The sequence below is a fragment of the Podarcis cretensis genome (genome assembly GCF_951804945.1).
Source record: "Podarcis cretensis genome assembly, chromosome: 5".
Classification (NCBI taxonomy): domain Eukaryota; kingdom Metazoa; phylum Chordata; class Lepidosauria; order Squamata; family Lacertidae; genus Podarcis; species Podarcis cretensis.
The window spans coordinates 50015688-50039435 of NC_137174.1; the positions used below are offsets into that span (position 1 = coordinate 50015688).

Here is a 23748-nt window from a genome sequence, read left to right on the forward strand (position 1 = left end):
CAATGCGGTACCCAAGACCAAACCCCAAGGCACCCTCCTTGCTACTTCTCTCCAGGTTGACAAGTTGCTGTTGATGAACGCCCTTTAGGTACAGTCCATCAACCTGCTTGTCCATTTCCACTGCATTTCCTTCAATGGGATGTGTATTTGGATGCAAGTAAAAGGTAAAGGTAAAGGGACCCCTGACCATTAGGTCCAGTCGTGGCCGACTCTGGGGTTGCGGCGCTCATCTCACTTTATTGGCCGAGGGAGCCGGTGTACAGCTTCCGGGTCATGTGGCCAGCATGACTAAGCCGCTTCTGGCAAACCAGAGCAGCGCACGGAAACGCCGTTTACCTTCCCGTTGGGAAGGTACTTTACTTGCACTTTGAGGTGCTTTCAAACTGCTAGGTTGGCAGGAGCAGGGACCGAGCAACGGGAGCTCACCCCGTCGCGGGGATTCGAACCGCCGACCTTCTGATCAGCAAGTCCTAGGCTCTGTGGTTAGTTAAGCTTAACCGGTGCTTTTCTTCTGGGTGTACTCAAGGGTACGCAGTACTGGCACCTTGATTTTCTAGAAGAAAAGCACTGGTTTAAAGTGTGACAGTTACTGTAACAACTTCATGGTGAGTACTGAAATCCTTTTTCCTTGAAGAAAAGCACTGAGCTTAACTATATACTGTAGCATGCTGGATTAAAGGCCGGTAACCAGTGCATATACTGTTTCTCAACCTGCAAAGGATGCTCTATTCATATTGATAGGGATAACACACATATATTTGCATTTTATGCAAAGGGATCTGTGCCATCCATTACAATTAATTTGGCACTTCATATATTCAAGAGCGCATGAGGCTGGAATGTGCCTCCTCTAGGCAAACATTCCCCTGCAGTTTTGCTGCTGTGGACTATTGCAGATTAGTATGCCTATGTTTGGGTCTTTTATATGGAAAAGGCAACATTTTCTTTTTTATAAATTAGTCATCTCTTTCACATTCTAGTACAGAAAAATTATCACATAAAATTATACAAAAGCAGTTAACAGCCAAATGTCCTAGAAAGTGGACTGCGGAGGATTATGACTTTTTATTAAGATTTGCATAAAAGCTTTTGCTATTTTTTCTTGTTATTCAGCATGGTGTAAGTGTTTGCAGAACATCTTCTCTCACTGTGTCACTACCACAGAAATTGTATCTGAGGATTAAAAAACACATATATATTCATTAGTTTAAAAGTGTTAATGTTTCATTTTTATTGCAAGTCCATTTTAGTAGGATGATTTAATTTTGCATCATACACTCCCAGAAAATGTAATAAATACAGAGTGTGCATTTATTTAATTTTGTATCAGCATTTGTTATAATTGTGTTGATTTTATCTTCATCTGTTGAATATCTCTAATGCTAGAAAAATGCTGTTTATTTAAAGAACATTCTAAAGGGTTACTTAAAGAATCTTTGGGGGGTTGGGATTTAAGGCCCAGGTTTTTTGCAAAATGAATCTTATACATCACCACATTGTATCCCTGTCCAGGGCCTTCTTATGTCACTGGGACCAATACTAAAGTACTTATTTCCTGCAAAGAACTACCCAGGTTCATTCATTCTTATACTTTGATCATATTTGCAACGTCCATGCAAACATCTTACAAAATTCCCAGCAGTGCACTAAGGCAGGTGTTAGGAACCATTGGCCCTCCAGAGGTTGCTGAACCACGACTCTCATCATTAATAGTCATTAGCTGCTGGGGCTGATGGGAACTGTAGTTCAACAACATCTGGAGAACCAAAAATTTCCCACATCTGCACTAAGGGAAGGTTTTAGGGGCACACACAGCAGAAATAATTGGAAGGTTCCCAAACACACTAGGGCTGCCTGGTTGCACTTTAAACTAAGTGAAATTGGACACCTTACAATCTAACCAAGGGAGGCCCATAAGACCACAAAGTCCAGAGGGAAGGTCCATAAGCAATTCACTTCAGCGGCTAACATTGCCTAACTGAATGAATAATGATAACTGAAAAACTTACATTTAAATGTCCATTCCTAAAGAAACTTATCTGGGAGCAACCTTTGCTAAACTTAATGGAGCTTATTTCTGAGTAGACATGCAGGGGGGGCGGTCCTAAAGATTCTTACTTGAGAATATATTTATGTGTCACATGGTTGCTGTTCATATAATTTATTGTTATAAAATTAAATTAATTAATTTTAATTGACACATTGGACACACGGGGGTTTCTGTGTAAGAATGTATAAATCTGCCCTGCACAACTATCAGTTTTAAATGCAACACCCTAACAATAGCTAAATCAAAACCACAAGAGTCAAATTATGTTCAACATACACACTCTTTCCAATACCATTTTTAAACATGTACCCAACCAATGCCAAGGCTAAGAGAGATGTGAGACCATGACTGGCCCAAGGTCACCCAGTGAGCTTCATGGCTGAGTGGGGATTTGAACCATGGTTTCTCAGGTAGGTCCTAATCCGATGCTAAGCACTACACCACTGGTTGTGTAGAATGAATGGCCTTCCAGACATTGCTGGACTCCAAATCCCATCATCCTTGACCATTTACTACGCAGGTCAGGATTGCTGGGAACTGCAGTCCAGCAACAATGGAAAGACCACAGGTTTAGTCACCCCTAAATTTGTCTTTAAAGTATTCAAAATATACTAAAAACAGGCTACTGATTAGCATCTTTCTCCTCAAAACTCTCCTGCAACAGTGTTGGGCCTCTGGTCTGTTTTGAAGATAATTGTATATCTTTAATCAATATTTATGGGTTGGTGCTTTTTTGTATAAAACAGCAAATGGATACATACACTGTCCCATCTTCTCCATCCTGTACTGTAATCTTTGCTGCTCCCAGTTTGGGCAAAGTTGGGTTTATGATATTGTTGTTCCACAGAAATTTAACCTTAGTAACTGATCCAACATTAAGTTGTACATCAATTAGGTGGGTATAAGTTTCATCAGGTTGGAGTTTCCCCCTTGGAGAGAAAAAATATGATACATATACACAAAGAGGTTCTTTTTTAAAAACACTTATACATACATATGTCCATCTTCTCCATCTTGCACCTGAATCTTTGAGGCTCCCAATTTGGGAAAGGTTGGGTTTATGATATCATTGTTCCAAAGGAATTTAACTTTAGCTACTGCTCCAATATTGACGTCTATGTCGGTGAAGTTGGTATGTATAGTGCCAGGCTTCAACATTCCCCTTGAAAAATAAAAACAGGTAAGTGATTTCCTTCACTATTGACTGATCATGCTGTGTCAGGTTAATTGACACAAGAGGATGTGTTGGCCATTGGTCCAGCCATTGTGGTTTCTAGGATGTTGTGTTCACAAGTGCATCATGTACTATTCAGTACCTAACATTGTAAGAGGTAACACACATAATCAGATTTGAACATCTCATTGGTATTGTCACATTTGAAGATACCAACACATTGATCTAGCTTCTTTTCCATCAGCTCCTGAGAATTTCACTTGCAATGCAGAAAGGGTAAATTCAGACAACCACTAACTGAGAAGAAGGAATGCAAGAGTTTACTGCAAGAGTGGTCTGCAGCTCTTGCCCACATGGTAACCCTAGGGTTCCCATCCTCCGTCGACTGTTTTGAAAAATTGGCATTACTCAAGTAGGATGATGAAGCTGGGTTTAGTGATTATGGACAACCACCTCTTAAGCTAGCACAGTAAGGTGAAAAATAGGGAACAAGGCATACAAGATGCAAAAGATGCAAGGATTACTATTGCAATATGTACATAAGAATAGAATTCAACTTCAAACTTTCCAAACATATGGAGAAATGTAATAAGATAACAAGTAGCCAGCAAGAATGCGGAGAACCAAAAATCATCTGACCAGCAACAATACCAAGACTAGATGCATTTCAATACACTAGAGGTCTTGCTCAGCAATTATCGTTGTTGTTGTAATAAAAATTTATTTATTTATATGCCACCCTTCACCAGAAGATCACAGAGCAGTTTACCATATAAAAACCACAAAAATTTCCACAATAACTAACAAAAACAATACCTCACCCACCCCAGATTAAAAGGCCATAGACTCTGAAATGCCTCATAAATTGGAAACTGCTTTATACAAAGTCAGACAGTCCATTTGCGTCAATATATACAACTCTCAATGTTGAATGTTACTTGAGGTGAATCATTTGACTGGTCTTTATAGATATTGTGAGCTGACCTGTAAGGTATACAAGTCTGACTAGACCTGACTTTACCAGACTAAGGTAAAAACTCTAGTCTGATGAAAAGTTATTGACAGGAAAGTATCTTATCCATAGATTTTTGTGTGGTAAGTCTTGAGATCTATAGGTTGATATGTGTTGCTCTGAGGTGCATTCCAATGCCCCGCATTGATTCTAGGCAGGTTTATTTCAAGAGGAGGCAACACTACCACATCTACACATGGTTAAAATCACCACAGCCAACTAGCACCTTTAAAGTGTGTAAATTAGGGACTTCCGGGTTGCCCCTCCGGCAATGGCGGAGTTCCTCCGATCGGGAGGAATTTGCTCCGTGGAAATCAGGGTCTGACCGCCGCGGCGAAGGCGGAGACCCACTAAAATCACAGGCAGGAGAAGCTTGTGAATGTGGGATTCGGCTGGCACCCTTTGCGCCTCCCCTGCTCATGGGGAAACCCAGTTTTGGGGATCAGGAGCGACGTGGGGTGAGTGGCGCGGTGCTTCGAATTGATTGCTTTTTTCACGGAGTGAAGCCGCATTGCTGTTGCCGGAGAGCGCTGACTTTTTCCTGTGGACAATTTGACTTCAAACAACTACCCGTGAGTAGAACGGAAAATTGGATTTACAAACGTCTTAATTTGGTACCGAAACGGGAAGGTCTCAAACAGGAAGTCCGCCTTCCCCTTTTGTAAATAGATTGAAGCAAAGAAGCTGCAAGCTAAGGTCTTGGAAAGCCTTATGTAAACTTCCATCGACTGAAATCATTAAACCCCCCTTGGAAGCAGGAGAAGAGGGGGGAAATTTTGGATTGTGTAGCCTGCAGGAGAGAGTGATAAAAATTAAATTACCACTGCTCTGAGCCTGGAAACGGGCTGCCAGTAGATTGACATTTTGGGAGAGTTCACTGACAGTGAAGAGAACGTATGTTGACAGTTAGTTAAATAAGAGAAATATATTGTTTCCATTGTCCTCTTCTGCGTTTAAAAAGGAGGAAAAGTAACTGAAAATTGAAACTAACTTTACTTTTTGAACTGTGCTTGAAATGATTGATACAAGTGGAGACTGTTTCCCTCTAGAGGGAGCTTTTGAAACTGTTACAAGAGTGGAGCTGGGGAATCTCCAGCTGCATGATAAGAACTGTGAGAATCAGGGACTGACCTTGGACCACTTAAGAATGTCGACAGGAGAAGCCTTAGTGACTGCATTATGTAAGATAAGCTACTCGTTGGAACAACTTCATAAGAAGTCGGATGCTTTGACTACTAAAATTGATAACTTGGGACAAAAAATGATTAATTTGGGACAAAAAGTGAGCACCAATACAGAAATTATTCAGGATTTGGTGCAGGAATTTACTTTAGCAGGACAAATTGTGGAAAAGGAGAAGGAGAAAGTTGTTGTTGTCGAACCTAAAGTAATACAAGTGGGAGCCTCAGCCTTACAGAGGCAAATTGAGGACTACAAGTTGAGGCCTTTTATGATTGAAACTAGAAAAGGTCAGATTTTGAGGATCGGAGCCCGGCCTGGACTGGAAAAGGAAAGTTGGAAAGATCCCTCCATGCAGGGATTAACTGACTTTTGGGACATGGACTTGGGTCAGGAGGAGATTGGAGTTCTGTGGGCCTTTGGGTTTGGAGGAATCTTGAAACATGCCCTGAAATACTTTATGGATCTTAGCTTTAACTATGGAAATTTGGCTGACCTGTCGAGAAGGAATAAAAGCATCGTTAGGCCAGAGTTTCCCCGAGATCTGCTCTTTAGCATCAAAGAATATGAAGAAGACCTGCAGAAGGGACGTGGAAAAGAGTTAAGAGCCTCGGACATAAGATCTCCAGGTTGATGGACTGTATGGAGTTGACGGAAGTGACTGGCAGAGTCCGAGACCGGGGAGAGGAGATGGTGGAAGAAGATTGGAAAATTTAAAGTTTATATATAGAAATATTGTAAAATTAATGAGTGATAGAAAAATGTTGGAATGAAATTTTATGGCCTTAGTAGAAATGTTTTAAGGAGTTAAGCTTAAATAAGTATACTAGTTTTAATGGAAAATAAGATTAAAAATATGTTAAGACATTTATATGACAGAAAATAGAGAAAAAGGGAAAGGAATTGCTGAGACAACTAATAGAAGTAGAATACAAAAAGGGAGGTGAGAGGAGGTCGATGAAACAAGGGAATGAAAGATAGAATATGGAAAAGGTATGATGTATGCTTTTAAATTGTTTTTTGTATTGTTTTGTTTAGTTTATTGTGTTTAGTTTAATGTGTTAAGGTTGTGTTTTGTATAGTTTATATATTGTATTGTATTGTTTTTTCTCTTTTTTGTTCTTTTTTGTTCTTTTGTCTTCTTTCTTCTTTTTCTTTTTTGTAAGTTTTAAAAGTAATAAATATTATTTTAAAAGAAATAAAGTGTGTAAATTATACAAGATGGAGAGAGGAGAAGGGGATCAGGGGGGGCAGACCCTCCCCTGACCAGCTTTTGAAGATTGGAATGGAACAGTAAACACAAAGGCTCTTTGAAAAAACCAAAGATCCTAAAAACTGTGACAGCTTTATCCATATAGATTTCAAAAGGTCCCATTATGCATCCATGGATTAATGACATGGGCAGCATATATAGTTGGATAAGCATAGGCTCATTTAAGAAAGCCTACAGTCCTTCATGTGATTTGGAGCAGATTATTATACAGTATTGCCTGGGGAGGTGCGGAACCTGCCAAAGGAATGCTATAATCCCAGTAGATAATGTATTGTCTAGACCACGATGGAGAAGAATGAGGGCCAAATGCATGAAAGGGATACAAAAAATGTGCACCATATATATGTGGGTTTGTTTACTACTGTGTGCCAGAGTTTCTTTCCCCTCCACCATTCTTATATTGCATGACAGACAGGTGATATTTGGCTTTGATTAAAATGATTTATTGTCGAAATCATTTAAAATGTCCCTGCTATTAAATCTACTTTTCAGCACTAAAACACGTTGCTGCTGGCTAAACTAAATAAATAGCAGGCTGGAAAGTGACATTTTTGAATAGCTATAATGTACCAGGGCTTTTAGCTCAGACAGTCACAGCAAACAAAAAGCGGAAGCTTAAAATCACATTTTGGAAAATACCAGAGGGGCGTTTTCTCCCTCTTAACACAGATGACATTTGAAAATAGAGTGACTAACGTGAAAAAGTGTGGGTGGTATGTGTTCTAAATAATTTATGAGACCAGGACAGTATTTGACAAACAAAATTCTACAGCATTGGAAACTTTGGAACTCCTGCCTATTGACATCAATTAGGCACTGTTGTTGTATTCCTTTCAGCACCTGTGTAAAACATTTTCGCTTGGATAAGCCTATCCAGACACATAAATGTTGGTGTGCTCTAATTTCTTTTGTAGTTTACTGCTGATTTTAATTGTTTTTAAAATGTTTCTAATTACTTGTCTTTAACTGTTTATATAGATAATTGTAATATTTCTTGTAAATTGCTTAGAAACAAGATTCAGTCAAGCAGTATATACATTTTGTTAATGAAATTAAAATGCCCAGAAAAATCCAAGTCAATAAGCGTGATATCACAAATTTAGATATCACTTTAAATTAGAACCCTGACCCATTTCTAGTTTTGTTGCTAGGAATTTCTTTCTGTCTTTTCAACCATTTATATATCGCTTAGCATCATCATCTTTAAGAGCTGTGCAGTATGGTTAACATGATGCAATAAAGATAAAACGACTTAAAACTAACCATGGAATGAGAAAGCTGACTGAAAATGCCCGCTGAAATAAAATTTTAAAAGGGCCTCATTTGATTCTGGAATTTCAACTGGGAGGGGATCTTTCTGATATCAGTTGGGAGGGAGCTCCACAAAACTGAACCATGGTTCAGTTTTGGCATCCAAAATTGTTGGTAGGTTCTCAGGGTCGGCCCTATCATTAGGAGGAGTGAAGCAATGGCCTCAGGGTGGCAGATGCTGCTCTCCCCCCTCCCCCTGTGTGTAGGGGGTAATATATTGCCTCCTCCTGAGCACCTTATAAAAACGAGCTGTGAGAAAATAAAACAGGAGTAAATTAAGGAAGGGCTTTTGGTTGAGGAGGGGAAACAGAAGAGTTGTGTGAAAGTTGAAGGGAGAGACCTAACAAAGAAGGGAATGAAGCTGGCAGTGAAGAAAACAGAAAGGCAAACTCTGATAAACTGAAATATCAAAGAGAGAAACTACCACCTACAGGGCAATGGTTAACTGACATTATTGATCAGTTTCTGCTAGAAATAGTGAGGCAAGTGCCTCAGGTGGCAGACACTGGAGGACTGGCTGTTCCTCCTGAAACCCTGGGTCATTCGCCTCCGTTGGAAGACAGAACTGGGTCTTCCACATGGCTTCTTCCAAATCCATTAAACTAGGCCGCTGCCCTTGGATACTGTGGGGGATGGCTGTCCCATTGCCAGAGCTGAGGTAAATTTCAACTGCCACACCAGTTGGCTTATGGACATGGGGAGGGTTCTTGTCATTTGCATCAGGGGCAAAATGTATTGGGTTGGCCCTATCATTGATGATCTTTTTCAAGAAATTTGAGTTGCCAACTAACCAGCACTGGTTTGAGGCTAGGCCACGGAGGGCCATTATCAGGGTTGGGTCACTGTTGGCTGTTGCCAAGCAACCAACTGCGGTAGGGAGCTGGGTCATTTATTCCGCCCTTTCCTCAGTCACCTGAGGAACTGCATTTAAGTTTTATACTGATTATAAATAATTCCAAGTCAGGCACTCACAGGGAAATGTGCAACTTTGCCCATGATGTTAAACTGGGGGCAGAAAAGTGTAAAAGAGGGCAGGGTTCCTGCAACTTTACAGCTGAGCTGAAGAGGGAATTTCAGCAGGTGTAGCCTGCATGACTTCTACACAACTATTAAAAGAAGGTGCATAAGCCCCATGCTCTTATGGACCCACACATCTTAAACAAAAACTGCAAATGTACTGTGAAAACCACCACAACAGGGTGACTGGGCAGCAAAATGGCTGAAAAGAGTTACTGTAATTCAAACTGATGTGGATTAGGATAAGAAACACCCTGATCTGATATACAGTGGTACCTCGGGTTACATACGCTTCAGGTTACATACGCTTCAGGATGCAGAATCCGCTAACCCAGAAATAGTGCTTCAGGTTAAGAACTTTGCTTCAGGATGAGAACAGAAATCGTGCTCCGGCAGCGCAGCAGCAGCAGAAGCCCCCATTAGCTAAAGTGGTGCTTCAGGTTAAGAACAGTTTCAGGTTAAGTACGGACCTCCAGAACGAATTAAGTACTTAACCCGAGGTACCACTGTATATGATCCCTAAAGTGTCAGTAATTAGTAAATTTTGTAACCTTTAGTGTGCAATCCGAATTCCTGGCACAAAGGTTGGAGGGCTGGTTTAGGCTTATCAGCTACTATACCTTGACTGAGTTAGGATCCAGTGGATCCTTGGCTAACCCAGCTCTGTCCCTTTCTGCCCCCACAAATGTCTTCTTTCAGGGGCTTTTGCTTGCATCTGCCTGCCCACATTTTGGCAGATATAATAGAGCTTTTCATACTGGAAGGGTGCACCTCACTCTGGTAGAGCCTGGCAGAGCTGAGTAGAGCTGAGCAGAGCACATTTGAGAAGCAAACTGGGTTTTTGCTGCTCTGTTATTTGTGTTTATTTTTTCATTTGTATCTGTATTTTTTGTTAACTACCTTAGAGGCTTTATTGCAGAAAGGTGGGTCATAAATTCAATAAACAAGTAGGCTAACCAAACAGAAAAGAGCTCTTGAGGTTAATGTAGAAAACTCCAGTTGCTAGAAAATTGTTAGAAGATGAAATAGAATGTATTGTAATGCAATATGAATCTGTTGTTTAGCTTTATTTGCATTTCTGTTCACCCCATATGAAAAGAAAAAAAATCAAATCATCTTACAAGTAGAAAAAGAGAAACAGAAAAGCAAATGTCAAGTAGGAACACATATTTTAAAATCTAATTTTCTACCCACCGTACTTACTTGAAAATCTGATATTGCTTTGTGTTCCCTCCACTTCCATATAGGGCAATATTTATGTATCCACGGACACTGCTTCTTCCAGACAGAGTGACTGATATTTTGTACCTCCAACCTGAACAACACAAATAGCAAGATTTTGATTTTCATCAGGCAAGTTCCTATGATTATTGACATTTAACTCTTCTTCGTCTTAATTTTGTGTGTTGATATCAGATATTTCTTTTATGTGAAGGATTCAGACCAGAGGAACTTTAGCCATCATTTGCAAAACCAAATGTATTATGCAATATCCTCTTTCACTTCAAGTTGTGGAATTAATTGAATACTTCTCTAGGCAAAGAGTATGGCTCCAGGCTATAGTTCCTGGCTAGGGCAACTGCTTTGCATGCGGAAGGTCCCAGTTTCAATCCCTGGAATCTTAGCTGGGAACAGCTGGAAAAAACTCTTGACTGAATCCCTGGAGAGCTGCTGACTGTGTAGACAATACTGAGCTAGATAGACCACTGTGAATCAGAACACAGGTGCTCTGAATTATGGCACATTTGGTGTACATCTGTTTCTGATCTCTGTGCACAAAAGCTTGCTTTGTGTGTGGCTCTTGCATGCTGAAACACTACACCTGTCTAGGCACAATGTAGCAGCATCTGAAGTGTTGTCTTGGCTTTTGGGAAAGATGCTGCCTGTTATCTAGGATATTTTTTGCTCCACATACAAGATGGAAATCCAGACCAATAGAGCAAACTGTAATCTTTGTAACAAGCTATTGTTTCATACAGTTCTCTGAGCTGCCAATATAGGATGAAGGTCAGCCTTCAGAGTTTACTCCAAAAGTGAACTTACGGGCAAAATCCTTGGCATCTCCAGTGTTCAGATAAAGCTTTGTAAATGAAGAGGTGAATCTGCCTTTAGATTCAATTGCATAGTGACCCATTTTAGGGCATCCACCATTTGGACACGGGAAGCAGCCATCCTAGTGAAAACAGGAAAACTCATTTTATTCATATTGCAACAATTATTTCTCTCACTTGTTGCACTGTTGGGAAGCCATACCTAATAACTGTTCAACACCTCTTTCATTATCCTGCCCTGGACAATTGACTTCTTGTTGTGGCTCAAAGATCAACTTGGAGGTCATGTGCTGGGGTACTGCCAGGTACTTTAAGGGCCCAAGACACAGACCCATGACACAAATTTGCATATGCTACTTTTTATGTCCAGATTCCCTTTGGCAAATTATGCTCTGCACTATGGAGTGTGCCAAGTTGTCCTCTAGGCGAAGTGGTGCTTTTTAAAAGGTTTTGCAAAGGCAGGACACCCAGGGCTGGTGCAAAAGTCCTCCTGGCCCACTCACTAATGCCACACCTGACCCATGCCATATTCTCAAGACATTTCAGAAGCAAATTAGTACATAGAAGAGAATTAAGGCAGCCTGCTGTCCTTAAATCTATTATAAAAGTCAAAACGCAGTATCATTATAGAGCCTTTGTTAACTAAGCCTTGATCCTACAATGCACCTAATCTGCAAGCACTAATTGTGTGTGTCCCTTGAAGTTGTTCTCAGTGGTCTACGTTATAAGAATGTTTGCATGGTTGATAACCCTTTAAGTTTAAGATGACAGAAGTTACATTGTACATGTCTTTCCCTTTGCTGTGGGAAAATAGCACCCTAGAGTTTATTTTAGCACTTTTACATTTGAAGAAGTTGACAGTTCCTGTTCAGAAAACAATGACAATAGTAATATGAATCTAGATTCAGGTAGGTAGCCATGTTGGTCTGATGCAGTCGAAATAAATAAATAAAAATTAAAAATTGTCCAGTAGCACCTTGGAGACCAACTAGGTAGTTCTGGGTATAAGCTTTCGTGTGCATGTACTCTGAAGAAGTGTGCATGCACACAAAAGCTTATACCCCAAACTACTACTATTTATTTCAATAGAAATATGAAGTTAATGTTAATCAGTCTTCAATTCTCACTGTGACTGCCTTGCATCATTCTGCTACTAGTCCAGTAACCTATTCCCAAGATTCCAATTATTCTTTTATGGACCTTGACTTGTTGTACTGGTACAACTGCCTCAGAGTGAGTTGGTTCCCATGGCTTGGCATTACATGGTTGAGTCTCCACTTCATGTGCTTCCTCCTCCTCTCATTCATTGTGCTTAATTGGTTACTTTCTGGTTTGTGACAAACTACAACTTACAGTTGCATCCCAGCTGGCAAACTATGGTTCGCACTTGCCCTCCAAACCAGGAATGGAACTCATGATTTGCAACTGGTTTGCAGTCCCAGCATGGAGGGTAGTTGAAAACCAGTTTTCTTATTTGGATATACCGGTAATTGCAAACAATGATTTGAAGCAAATTAAATGGCATATGAGAGGGAAGAAGGAGGATGAGGAAGACTACGTGAGCACAAGTCTTGTTCCCGTTCTCCTAAGGCATGGTTTGGCATTACAAATGACCAGTCTTTTTCTTCACACATAACCTAGTGTCAAGGGATCTTAGCAAACTGGAAAACTGCATTCTACTGCATGTGCATGATGAAGCAATAACATGAGGTGTTGCTCCTGAGATACACAAATCACATACCGTTTCAAATAAGTTGTATGCTGCGCAGGGGTAACCCAAAAATCCATCTGGGAAGACAATGCTATCTGAATAATACTTGTAGCTTCGCAAGTGGTTGCAGGCCACAAAGTCACGGGTTCCTGTGCAAAAGAAACTGCTGTTATGTGCTATAGTTTACTTTTTGATTCTTCTTTGTATCATGTGCTTTGACCAAGGTTATATGCACAGCTTCTGCTTTTATCCCCCTTTCTGGATTTAACTACATTCTCTCTAACTGTTCACAACCACATGTCAAGCAATGGTAGATTCCAAAATACCCCCTTGTAAGATTAAGAATACATCAGCATTGGTGGGATAAGGGAAGGCAAAAGATTGGTTACACTGGGTTACTTTAACTCATGTTTGTTTTGCTGCAAAACAGCAACAGTTAGTTGCCTCTAAGGTTTGTTCTCAGCTTGTTGCTTGTGGTTCGTTTGGGGAAGATAAACCATGAGCCTAAGTTCAGACATAATACTAAGCCCAACCATGGCTCAGGTTCCAGTAGCATGAAAACTACTGCAAAGCATCCATAGTTTTCAAAAACTGCACTAGCACACTTCTTCATTCATACTTAGCCATGGTTTGGCTTAGCATTATGTTTAAATCTTAAATCTGAGATTTGACTTCTAGTAGTATCCCAGGTTTCATATCCTGTATGTAAATAGTCAATACCTGTTGCTAATATAATCCTTGATTCTTGATTCTTTTTTAACTTTGATAGTCAGTGTTTGTAACAAAATTGGTATTGAACAGTTCTTCAGTCTTTGACACTCATAGGAAAAGCCACTGGAAAGTATTCTAACCCTGCAATTGGTCCCTGTATCTTTCTGAGTGGCCTGTGCTTCATTAATAGTGCACAAACAGCATTGGGTACTATGACCAAAATTAATGTTGAGGGGTCAAATCTCATTCTTAACATTCAAAATTCCCCTTGAGTGATGTGTGAAATCGGAAGCATGGAAAACTGATCTGCTTCATCCCTAGCTCATTGTATCTGTTAGTAGAATCCCTTGTTCCTTTTCAATTCTATTTTGAATAGAAAAAGACGTGATAGAATTTGATTATTTTCACTGCCAAAAGCAATAATCACAAATGCAGCAACATACCCAAATATCAAGGTCATTCCTCATATGCTAACACCATTGTCTAGCACTGCTGCCAAGAAACTAAGTAAGAGAGATTAATTATGTTCTGTCCTCAATCTTCAAATCATTGGAATAGTTTAAGCGGTATTTACTTCTTTCATAGGCAGCTTTTCTCAACTGAATTAATTCCTGTTTGTTTCTATTCTGTATGCTAATTAGGGAAAATATTGGATGCAACAGAACTATAATTAAGTAGGTGTCTTTTTTATATCTGCCATCATATTGACAGTTTTTATGCCTGTTGAATCAGTGTAATGGAACAATTTTTTCATAAATGAATCAGATAGGAGGTTTGGGGACATATAAGGATGACAAGGTTTGGGATATTTTACTAAGGAAGATTCATTAACACTTGCTATGCTTCTATAATGCAATCTTGATTTGTGGGGTTGACAAGAAAACACACTGTTTTTATTGCTGTATGTCATGATTTCTAGCCCTGGACTATATTTCATTTTCTTAAATTATCAAAGATTGAAAATTAATAGTAAATTCAAAAAATTCAGAAATAACCACACGTGTACTTATATACATATTTGCTAATTATCAAAATAAGTACATAACACAAAATATGTACACAAATTATCTTCCTATCTACTATATATTTTAGAAAGTTGCTTATCTGTTCAGTATGGGTTGTATCCAATGCTAGTCAGAATTGATCAACTGAGATTAATAGAAATGACTAACATAGGTTCATTCATTATAATAGGTCTGCTCTGAGTAAAAATCAGGTTGTGTATAGTTTACCATTAATTCTGGCTTCAGTGTACTCCCATAGAACATGTTTCCTGCATCAAGAGTTCATTGAAAAGTCTCCTTTCCTCTCCTTCTGCCTGCCCACCAAATCTGCTCCAAAGGGTCCCCTTAAACCTCAGGATCAGATTTCTAGGGGGCACAGTGGGCTGAGGGGTCCACCATACAAGTCAAAGTCTGATGCATGAGCATAACAGCAGTGCTGGAAACAACCCATTCATCTATACAGATTTAAGCATACTAAAGTCCTATTAATTTCAGCAGAAGAGATTTGAGTATATACTTTATTCTCTCATGGAAGTCAGTGGGATTTAAAAGGCTAAATGAATCTACTGTTGTAAGTATTTTGGTGGCATAACATAAAAAACTAAAGAAGGTATTGAACTGTAACCTCCAGCAGACAGTCTTTGGTGCGAAACCTGTAGCACCAGTGCTCTGGAGCTTAGTCAGCTAATCAGATAGAGGGCACCCCTATAGGCTGCAGTGCTGGTCTTAGTGCTGTCAGTTGACCCTACAGCAGTGTGTCGAAACATTTTTCGAAGAGGGCTAGATTTGATGAAGTGAAGGGCCGTGGGGGCCAACCAAAGGGCTGACCAAAGTTGTTGACCTTTTTTAGGATTGAAGTTGTTGAGCTTCTTTAACGGTTGGAGTTGTTGAGCTTCTTTTAGGATTGAAGTTGTTGAGGGTTTTTTTTTGTTTTGTTTTTATGCCAGGAAATAAACTGCCATAGGGGCTGGATTAAACTGACCAACAGGCTGGATTAGGCCCCCGAAACAGACATTGGACATGCCTGCCCTACAGCCTAAAGCTGGTCAACTCACCATGCAAAGCAATCATAAGATCATAAGAAGAGCCCTGTAGGATTAGGCCAAAGGCAGCATCCTGTTCTCATGGAGGCCAACCAGATGCCAGTGGGAAGCCTGCAAACAGCACCTGGGTGCAATATTGCTCTCCCCACTTGTAATTCCCAGCAACTGGTATTCCTCTGACAATGGATGTATAGCACAGCCACCATGGCTAGTAACCACTGATAGCTTTATCCTCCATGAATTCTCTTTTAAAGACATCTTGCAGTTGCAATCAAGAGAAAACAGATATTACAAAGCTCTTCCTTATAGGCTGGTCTAGCAGTCATCAACTGATTGAAGTAACTGTGCAATCCCTCCCCTGTCTCTATCTTTAATCCAGCCTTTGGACTCCAGTCTATTCATGACCACACATCCCACCTCTGTCCCTCTGTCCCTGTTTCCCTGATCTGATACATACCTTCCCAGATTCCATCAATGTCAACTATTTGTGAAATAGGATTCTTCTTACATCCCGGCATATATTCTCCTCCATTTGGATAAAAATCAAGGTGTCCTATAGCTTGACTTATACCAAACCCTGGAAAGTTCATAGCAGATAAGTATATGTTAAAACTGAAAGATTGCATGCATATTATTGCACATGTTGTATACTGCAGTCAACTTACCCATGTATGGAATGGTTGGGGCTGAATCAGTATGAATAATGTCAACAAAATCAGCGTGACTTTTATCCAGTCTGACCTCAGTTGGCGTGCCTTGAAAATAGGGTTGAGCAGGATCCAGTCCTATAAACATTTAAATGTTTGTTTCAAGAGATGAAAATTTATGGAATATGTTGAACCACAGTTAACTGAAGTAACAACTAACAACATATTATTGGAAATGGGAGCGGAGCTGGGAAAATTCTGATTCCCATCGGAACAACTTTGCATTCAATTATTTGCCAGGAAATCCCCTCAGACAAATTATCTGAACCTGTGCAGGATTGTAAAACACCTGTAGCTGCACTGATCCTGAAATATGCCCTATTCTTGTATCTCCAAGGAAGTTTTATATTGCTGGGCTTTCAAGTGCCATTCTACAGTAGACTAGGCTACACCCAACAGCAACACATGCCAAAGTACATTCACACTTTCCCATTCATTAAACACTTTCCCCCCAATATAATGAGCTACTATAATTACATAAGTACAACATGGCAGATAAGATTCAAAGTCCATATTGATTGTCTTGATACCAATTTGCATTGCACCAACCTACCAGTTATTCTTCCAATTCCTGGTACTCTTCTTCCCATCTCACCACCTGCATGTGCCCCAAGGCTGTGGCCAATGAAATGAACCATGGATGGAGAGTATCCATACTTTGACTAAAAAAAGAGCAATTGTAAAGAAAACAGCATACACACTGGTAGATGTGTGTTATGGTTCATTCAGTTTGTAACTCAATCTACACGCACCTTTATCCTTACAAGCTGAATTCAGCTTGGAATCACTCCATGTGTGAGAGAGAAAGGGGGAGGGGGGAGGGAGGGAGACTGACTTTACGGGTAGCTTAAAGGTGCTGAAGTACATTGCAAAACTACAGAGTTGAAGAAAGACATAGCATATCTTTGGATTTCATATCTTTTAAATAAGATGCCATCTAGGTTAGATCAACTTTCCTCCGTATGGTGCCCTCCAGCTGTTTTTGATCACAACTCTCATCAATCCTAGCCAGTACATTGACTGGGGATGATAGGAGTTGTAGTCCAAAACAGCAGGACACCACAACATTGGTGAAGACAGCATAGGCTCTTAACTGGTACTTGTTTATTAGCACAAATAATATATATTGAGATGGTCTGTAGCTCAATGGGTATAATACCTTTTGGATTTTGACACAGGAGTTCTGAATTCTGTTCTTAGCTGTGGACTTCTGCTTGGTGGTGTTGGGAAAGTTACTATTGTTATTTTATTTCATTTCTAAACCATTTGTATGTTATCTATGTATTTATTTTATATTAAGGGTTCTATTTTTGTCTGACTGCTTTGCATATTGTTGCATTAAATTTGAATCAAGTGCATAATTAATATATGGCTTTGCAAATCTTGCCCTAGTGCTTGTGGTAGTCAAGAATGCATATTTAAAACTGAATACTAGGATTATACTTCCTTGCTAAAATTTCAATATTGGCTTAGCTACAGGTGACAACCTTTTCCTCTCCCCAACAAAACATCTTTCCAGAATAGGTAACTGAATTTTGACACTAAACTCACTCTGTCCACCAGATGATATAATAAATTGTTTCTTATATAAAATAAAGTATTGGGGTGGGGGTTTTTGCCCAGGTTTTATCAAATGATTTAATCTTTCTTGTCATGGATGCCTTCCAGTATCTGTAGGATTCATAACTATGGCATAGTGACAACCATTGAAGGAAGTTTGCAACGAAATTTTGAAGGGGAAAAAGGCACCTGAATCGTGGAAAGAGGCTTTCATCTCACTTATACCGAAAACAGAGACTGAGAAGAACCAGGTCAAAAACTACCGCCCTATATCTTTACTTAATGTGGATTACAAAATTTTTGCAGACATTTTGGCAAAAAGATTGAAAAGAGTGTTAGCAGAAGAGATTCATAAGGACCAAACAGGCTTTCTCCCAGGTAGACATATGTCAGACAATGTGAGAAACATTATAGACATTTTGGAGCTGCTGGACGTTGACATTAACAGGAAAGCAGTTTTGATTTTTGTGGACGCGGAGAAAGCCTTTGACAACATTTGTTGGACTTTTATGAAAAAGAATCTCCAAGGGATGGGGGTAGGCCAAGGTTTTGAAAACGGTATAGGTGCAATATATTCTTAACAAAAGGCCAAATTAATTGTAAATAACGTGGTAACAGAAGAAATACCTATAGAAAAAGGTACACGACAGGGTTGCCCAATATCCCCTTTGCTTTTTATATCAGTCCTGGAGGTTTTGTTAAACATGATCAGAAAGGACCAGTTGGTTAAAGGAGTTCAGGTCGGAGTTAGACATTATAAATTAAGAGCATTTGCAGATGATCTAGTATTGACTTTGCAACAGCCAGACACTAGTACTAAAAGAGTATTAGAACTAATTGAAATATTTGGTCGAGTAGCAGGTTTTAAATTGAATAGACAAAAAACGAAAGTGTTGGGAAAAAATTTAACAATGGAAGAAAGAGAGAGTTTTCAGAATGAAACAGGCTTGGAAATAACAAAAAGGGTAAAATACCTGGGGGTAAACTTAACATCCAAGAATGTGAACTTATTTAAGGATAATTATGAAAAATGTTGGTCAGAAGTTAAAAAGGATCTGGAAATATGGTCAAGGTTGAAACTCTCCTTGTTAGGCCGAATCGCTACTATTAAGATGAATGTATTGCCTAGAATGCTGTTCTTATTCCAGACGTTGCAGATTGTGGACAAGATGGACTGTTTCAAGAAGTGGCAGAAAGACATATCAAAATTTGTCTGGCAGGGCAAAAAGCCCAGAATTAAATTTAAGATTTTAACTGACGCAAAGGATAGAGGGGGGTTTGCCCTGCCGGACTTAAGACTTTATTATGAATCAGCAGCTTTCTGCTGGTTGAAACACTGGCTACTTCTTGAGAACGCTGACATTTTGGATCTGGAAGGGTATGACAATAGTTTTGGTTGGCATGCATACTTATGGTACGACAAGGTAAAGGTGTATAAAAGTTTTAAAAACCATATTGTAAGGAAAGCATTGTATAACGTTTGGATTAGATATAAAGATTTGTTGGAAAGTAAAACCCCTAGGTGGGTGTCACCAATGGAAGCTAGGGAAGTAAAAAAGCTTAATATGGATTCTAGATGGCCAAAATATCATGAGATTTTAGAATATGATGGCGAAAGGGTGAAACTTCAGAGTTATGAGAAACTAAAGCCTATGGTTCGAGATTGGTTGCACTACCATCAGATAAATGAGACGTTTAAACAGGACAGGAAAATAGGATTTCAGAAAGAGAAGTCAAAATTAGAAACAGAATTGCTGGAACCCAATACTAAGAACTTATCAAAAATGTATAACTTGCTGTTAAAATGGAATACACAGGATGAAATGGTGAAATCAGCTATGATTAAATGGGCACAAGATATCGGTCATGATATCATGTTTGCTGACTGGGAACAGTTATGGACCACCGGTATTAAATTTACTGCATGTAATGCCTTAAAGGAAAATATTATGAAAATGATTTACCGGTGGTACATGACTCCAGTCAAGCTTGCAAAAATATATCATTTGCCTAATAATAAGTGTTGGAAATGTAATGAGACTGAAGGCACTTTCTACCACCTCTGGTGGACCTGCCCAAAGGTTAAAGCTTTCTGGGAAATGATCTATAATGAAATTAAGAAGGTCCTTAAGTGGACTTTTCCTAAGAAACCAGAGGCTTTCCTTTTGGGCATGGTGGGCCAAGTGGTGTCAAGGAAGGATAGGATTTTCTTTATGTATGCCACTACAGCAGCAAGAATTCTACTGGCAAAGTATTGGAAGATGCAAGAACTACCTACTCTGGAAGAATGGCAAACAAAGGTGATTGACTTTATGGGACTGGCCGAGATGACGGGCAGAATCCGGGACCAGGGGAAAGAGACAGTGGAAGAGGACTGGAAGAAATTCAAAATATATCTCAAAAATAATTGTAAAATTGAGGAATGTTAAGATGTCAGGGGGTAAGAAGTAAAGAATTGCAGCAGTAAACAAAAAAACTTAAGAAATTTTTATGAAAGGGAATTATGACAATGGACCTAAGGGTTGCTAAAGAATTATTAAATAAGGATGCAGGGATGGGGAGGTATGGGGAAGTCAAAGAAAGAAGGGTATGAACCGATGAGCTTGAAGTTATACTGTTTTATATTGTTCTTTATTATTTGTGTGGAAAATTAATAAAAATTATTATAAAAAAAAAAAAACATAACTATGGCATAGTGAATGGAACTGCTCTTACCTGAAGGACATTTACAAAGTAGGCCACTTCAGCTCCCACCACACGGATATTGTTCGATGCTTGGGTGTATGGACACCTGGAACCACTACTCCAGTCTATGCAGATGCAGTTCACATCTTCCACTTGAAACATCCTCTGATGCAAACAGAGTAAAAACAAACTTGAGGGACAGCGTCCTGGCTCCACAAATCCTGAATGTTCTCTTTGTGCTAAAGCACCATTTATCCTATTATTCACAGAATTGTGCTACTGCAGCCACCTTGGCTGGCAGCTGCCTTAGGCCATTTTACCTTTGTAATGTTTCATGGTTCATTTCCTTGTGTTATCTATTTTCCCTATACTAGCAAAGTTTGGAGGCAGGTGCTACTCCTAAGTAGCCACAGTGGCACTGCACACGTACACACACACTAGGGAGAGGTATTAGCATACCTGTAGAAACCCCAAGGTTTCCAGCAATACAAAAAAGATGCAACATCAAACCCTGATTTTCAAACCCTCCGAGTCCAATAATCACCGAATGATGAGTGTTGAGGAGGTGGAAACTGGAGAAGAGAGGGGAAATGGAATGGAGTATCCTAGAAAATGGCTGACTGGAACCCTGAACAAGAGCACTCCACACTGCAGCATTTCTAGGCCACACATGGCCTAACTGTTTTGCAAGTGAGTCAAGTAAGAGGAAAATCACTTCATATTTTAAGTATCAGAGCCTCAGAAGCATTTGAGTATGACAGATCTGGCTTCATTTTAGGGTACTGGATAACATGATCTTGAAATCCCTCCAAGAAAATACCGTATTTTTCGCTCTATAACACGCTCCCAACCATAACACGCATGTAGTTTTTAGAGGAGGAAAACAAGAAAAAAAATATTCTAAATGAAACAGTGGATGCATGATTTTTGTGGTTCATGCTGTGGCCACAGACATGTGATCTGACAGTGAGTTTGGAGTAGCCCAATGCAAAAATCCTGAGTATCCATGTGGATCCATGCTTTGTAACCACGTTTTTGCACCACTGCGGCCCCAGGCAACAGTGGGTGCATGATTTTTTTGGTGTAAGATGTAGCCATGGACATGCTATGTGATCTGATGGTGAATTTGGGGTGACCCAGTGCAAAAATCCTGAGGATCCATGTGGATCAGTGCTTTGTAACCACGTTTTAAGTGGGGAGGGAAGGAAAAGCACTCAAGGGACAAGGAGCACACGTGGGGTGTGTGGAGAAGGAGGCTGCTAACAATGCAGAAGAGGGGTTTAAGGGGAGAAGAAGCACGCGTGGGGTGTGTGGAGAAGGAGGCTGCTAACAATGCAGAAGAGGGGTTTAAGGGGAGAAGAAGCACGCGTGGGGTGGGTGGAGAAAGATGCTGCTAATAATGAAGAAGAGGGGTATAAGGGGAGAAGACTCCTCTCCTCTCCCGCTTTGCTCCTTTAAAGAAGCAGGCTCTCTGTCCCTCTCTCCTCCCCACTCCGCGGCTCTTCTCCCACTTTGCTGTTTCAAAGTGAGCCACGGAGGAGGGAAGGAAGGGGAACCATGGATCCTCTGCTCACGACTGCAGCAGATCCCCCCGCCATCTGTAGGCATTCCCTCCATAACACGCACAGACATTTCTCCTTACTTTCTAGGAGGAAAAAAGTGAGTGTTATGGTGCAAAAAATACGGTACTTTAGTTAATCCTGACAAATGAAAATCTGAACTCACAATTAAGTGCAAGTTCATAATTCTTATGATGGTTGTTGTTGTTGTTGCATGTTCCCTATGGCAAATTGGTAACAGGCAAAGAGCTATGATAATTGTGAGGGCTATGTGTCTGGATATGAATGTATTTCAGAGCTTTTTCATGAACATTACATTGTACTGTACCTTGCACATGTCTGACAGCCAGTTTTCTTCACCTTGATCCACAAATCCATGGGTAATGAAGCGAGTTATCTTGCTGGCATTAAAGTTTGAATAATCAATCGTTTCTGGATTAATTGCAGTGATTTCCTGTGAAAGGTATGAAAGAATATAAACTTTAACTGCTTCTCCCAACCCACCTAAAACTGAGTGAAAGTACCAAACACCATCCATAATGATTGAGATGTGTTTTAATTCACCCACACTGTCTGTGAATTTCTATATGTTTCACAGAGGTGTTTCTCTGAGGCCACCTCCAGATGACCTGCTTTTTGAGCACTCATCCTGATTTGTTTGCAGTGAGATTAGATGGTGTTGGCCATTTAACAGGCATTCATTAAGATCTGAATGTAGGGATGTTAGACAACGTTGTTCAACACTTTCCAGTTCATTTTTCTGCCACTTTCCTTATTGCAAAAAAATCTGATACTTTGGGAGAAGTGGGTCTGCAGGGCAAGACCTCCCAGTCAACTATAATTGTGCCACCTGAATTTGCCCATATGTGATTGAATCCTACCTGAAAATAGCAAGCCTGGAAGTGCCCTTAGAGTATTATCCTCTTTTATTCTGTGTATGGGGAAATCTTGCAATTTTACATGGTTGTGGGCCTTACTTGGAAGTTATTAGGGTTCTGCTTTGTGTAGAGAAGGAAGCGAGTGTTTATTCTTGTTGGGGACCAAGGTAACTTTGCGATTGGTCGTTGTACAGTTCCAGCCCATGGTATATCATCTGAAAAGCAGCCCAGTCGGTCATAGCATACTTCTTTTCCTGTTATATGGGGAGCAAATAACCAAAGTGTGAGTGACCAAAGAATTCACAGTCTGTCCTTTTTTGATGTTCAGGCAAGCTCATGTGACAGTTATTTAAGACTGCTTCCAGCAATTGTCTCATCTCTAGAAACACTCCAGAAACCCGAGAAAGCTTTAAAAACATTTTTTGATGCACCACAAACACCTGCAATAGGGGCAGGGGAATAGTGGCACAATATAATGCAGAAGGACTTATAATTGTTAACGGAGCAATTGGTTTGTGAATAAAATGTTTAGATAGGTTCATCTTTCCATTTTGGTTTCTTTCTGTTTTCATTTCTTCAATCTTAAATTTTAATCTTTAAAATTAAAATTCATCAGGATTTAGCATAAATTTCTCCAAAAATACACACTTTTATGTAATTTGGCCAACGCAAACATTTTTGTAAAGCTGTTTTCCATAATATACTGCACTATGATGTGTTAATTTCAATAACAAATGCCTTTTATACTTTACCCTAGTATATGCATTTCAAAATTTGGAGACGTGAATTTTGAAGTATGATTGTGTTACAGTTTAATAATAAT

General features: G+C 39.8%; 2 protein-coding genes across 3 annotated transcripts in view; one reads left to right on the top strand and one right to left on the bottom strand.

Annotated features, from left to right (window-relative positions):
• HSPA12A (heat shock protein family A (Hsp70) member 12A) overlaps positions 1–23748 on the top strand; it is a 320123-nt gene that overhangs the window by 66440 nt on the left and 229935 nt on the right. The window lies entirely within an intron of this gene.
• On the bottom strand, positions 1018–23225 carry LOC307216465 (pancreatic triacylglycerol lipase-like; the record flags this gene model as incomplete). Its single annotated transcript, XM_079976794.1, has 11 exons — positions 1018–1173; positions 2812–2979; positions 10220–10331; positions 11060–11189; positions 12809–12927; positions 15994–16113; positions 16202–16321; positions 16797–16905; positions 20519–20653; positions 22376–22501; positions 23025–23225. Coding segments are annotated over 11 exons (1404 nt in total), but the record flags the coding sequence as incomplete, so codon positions are not given.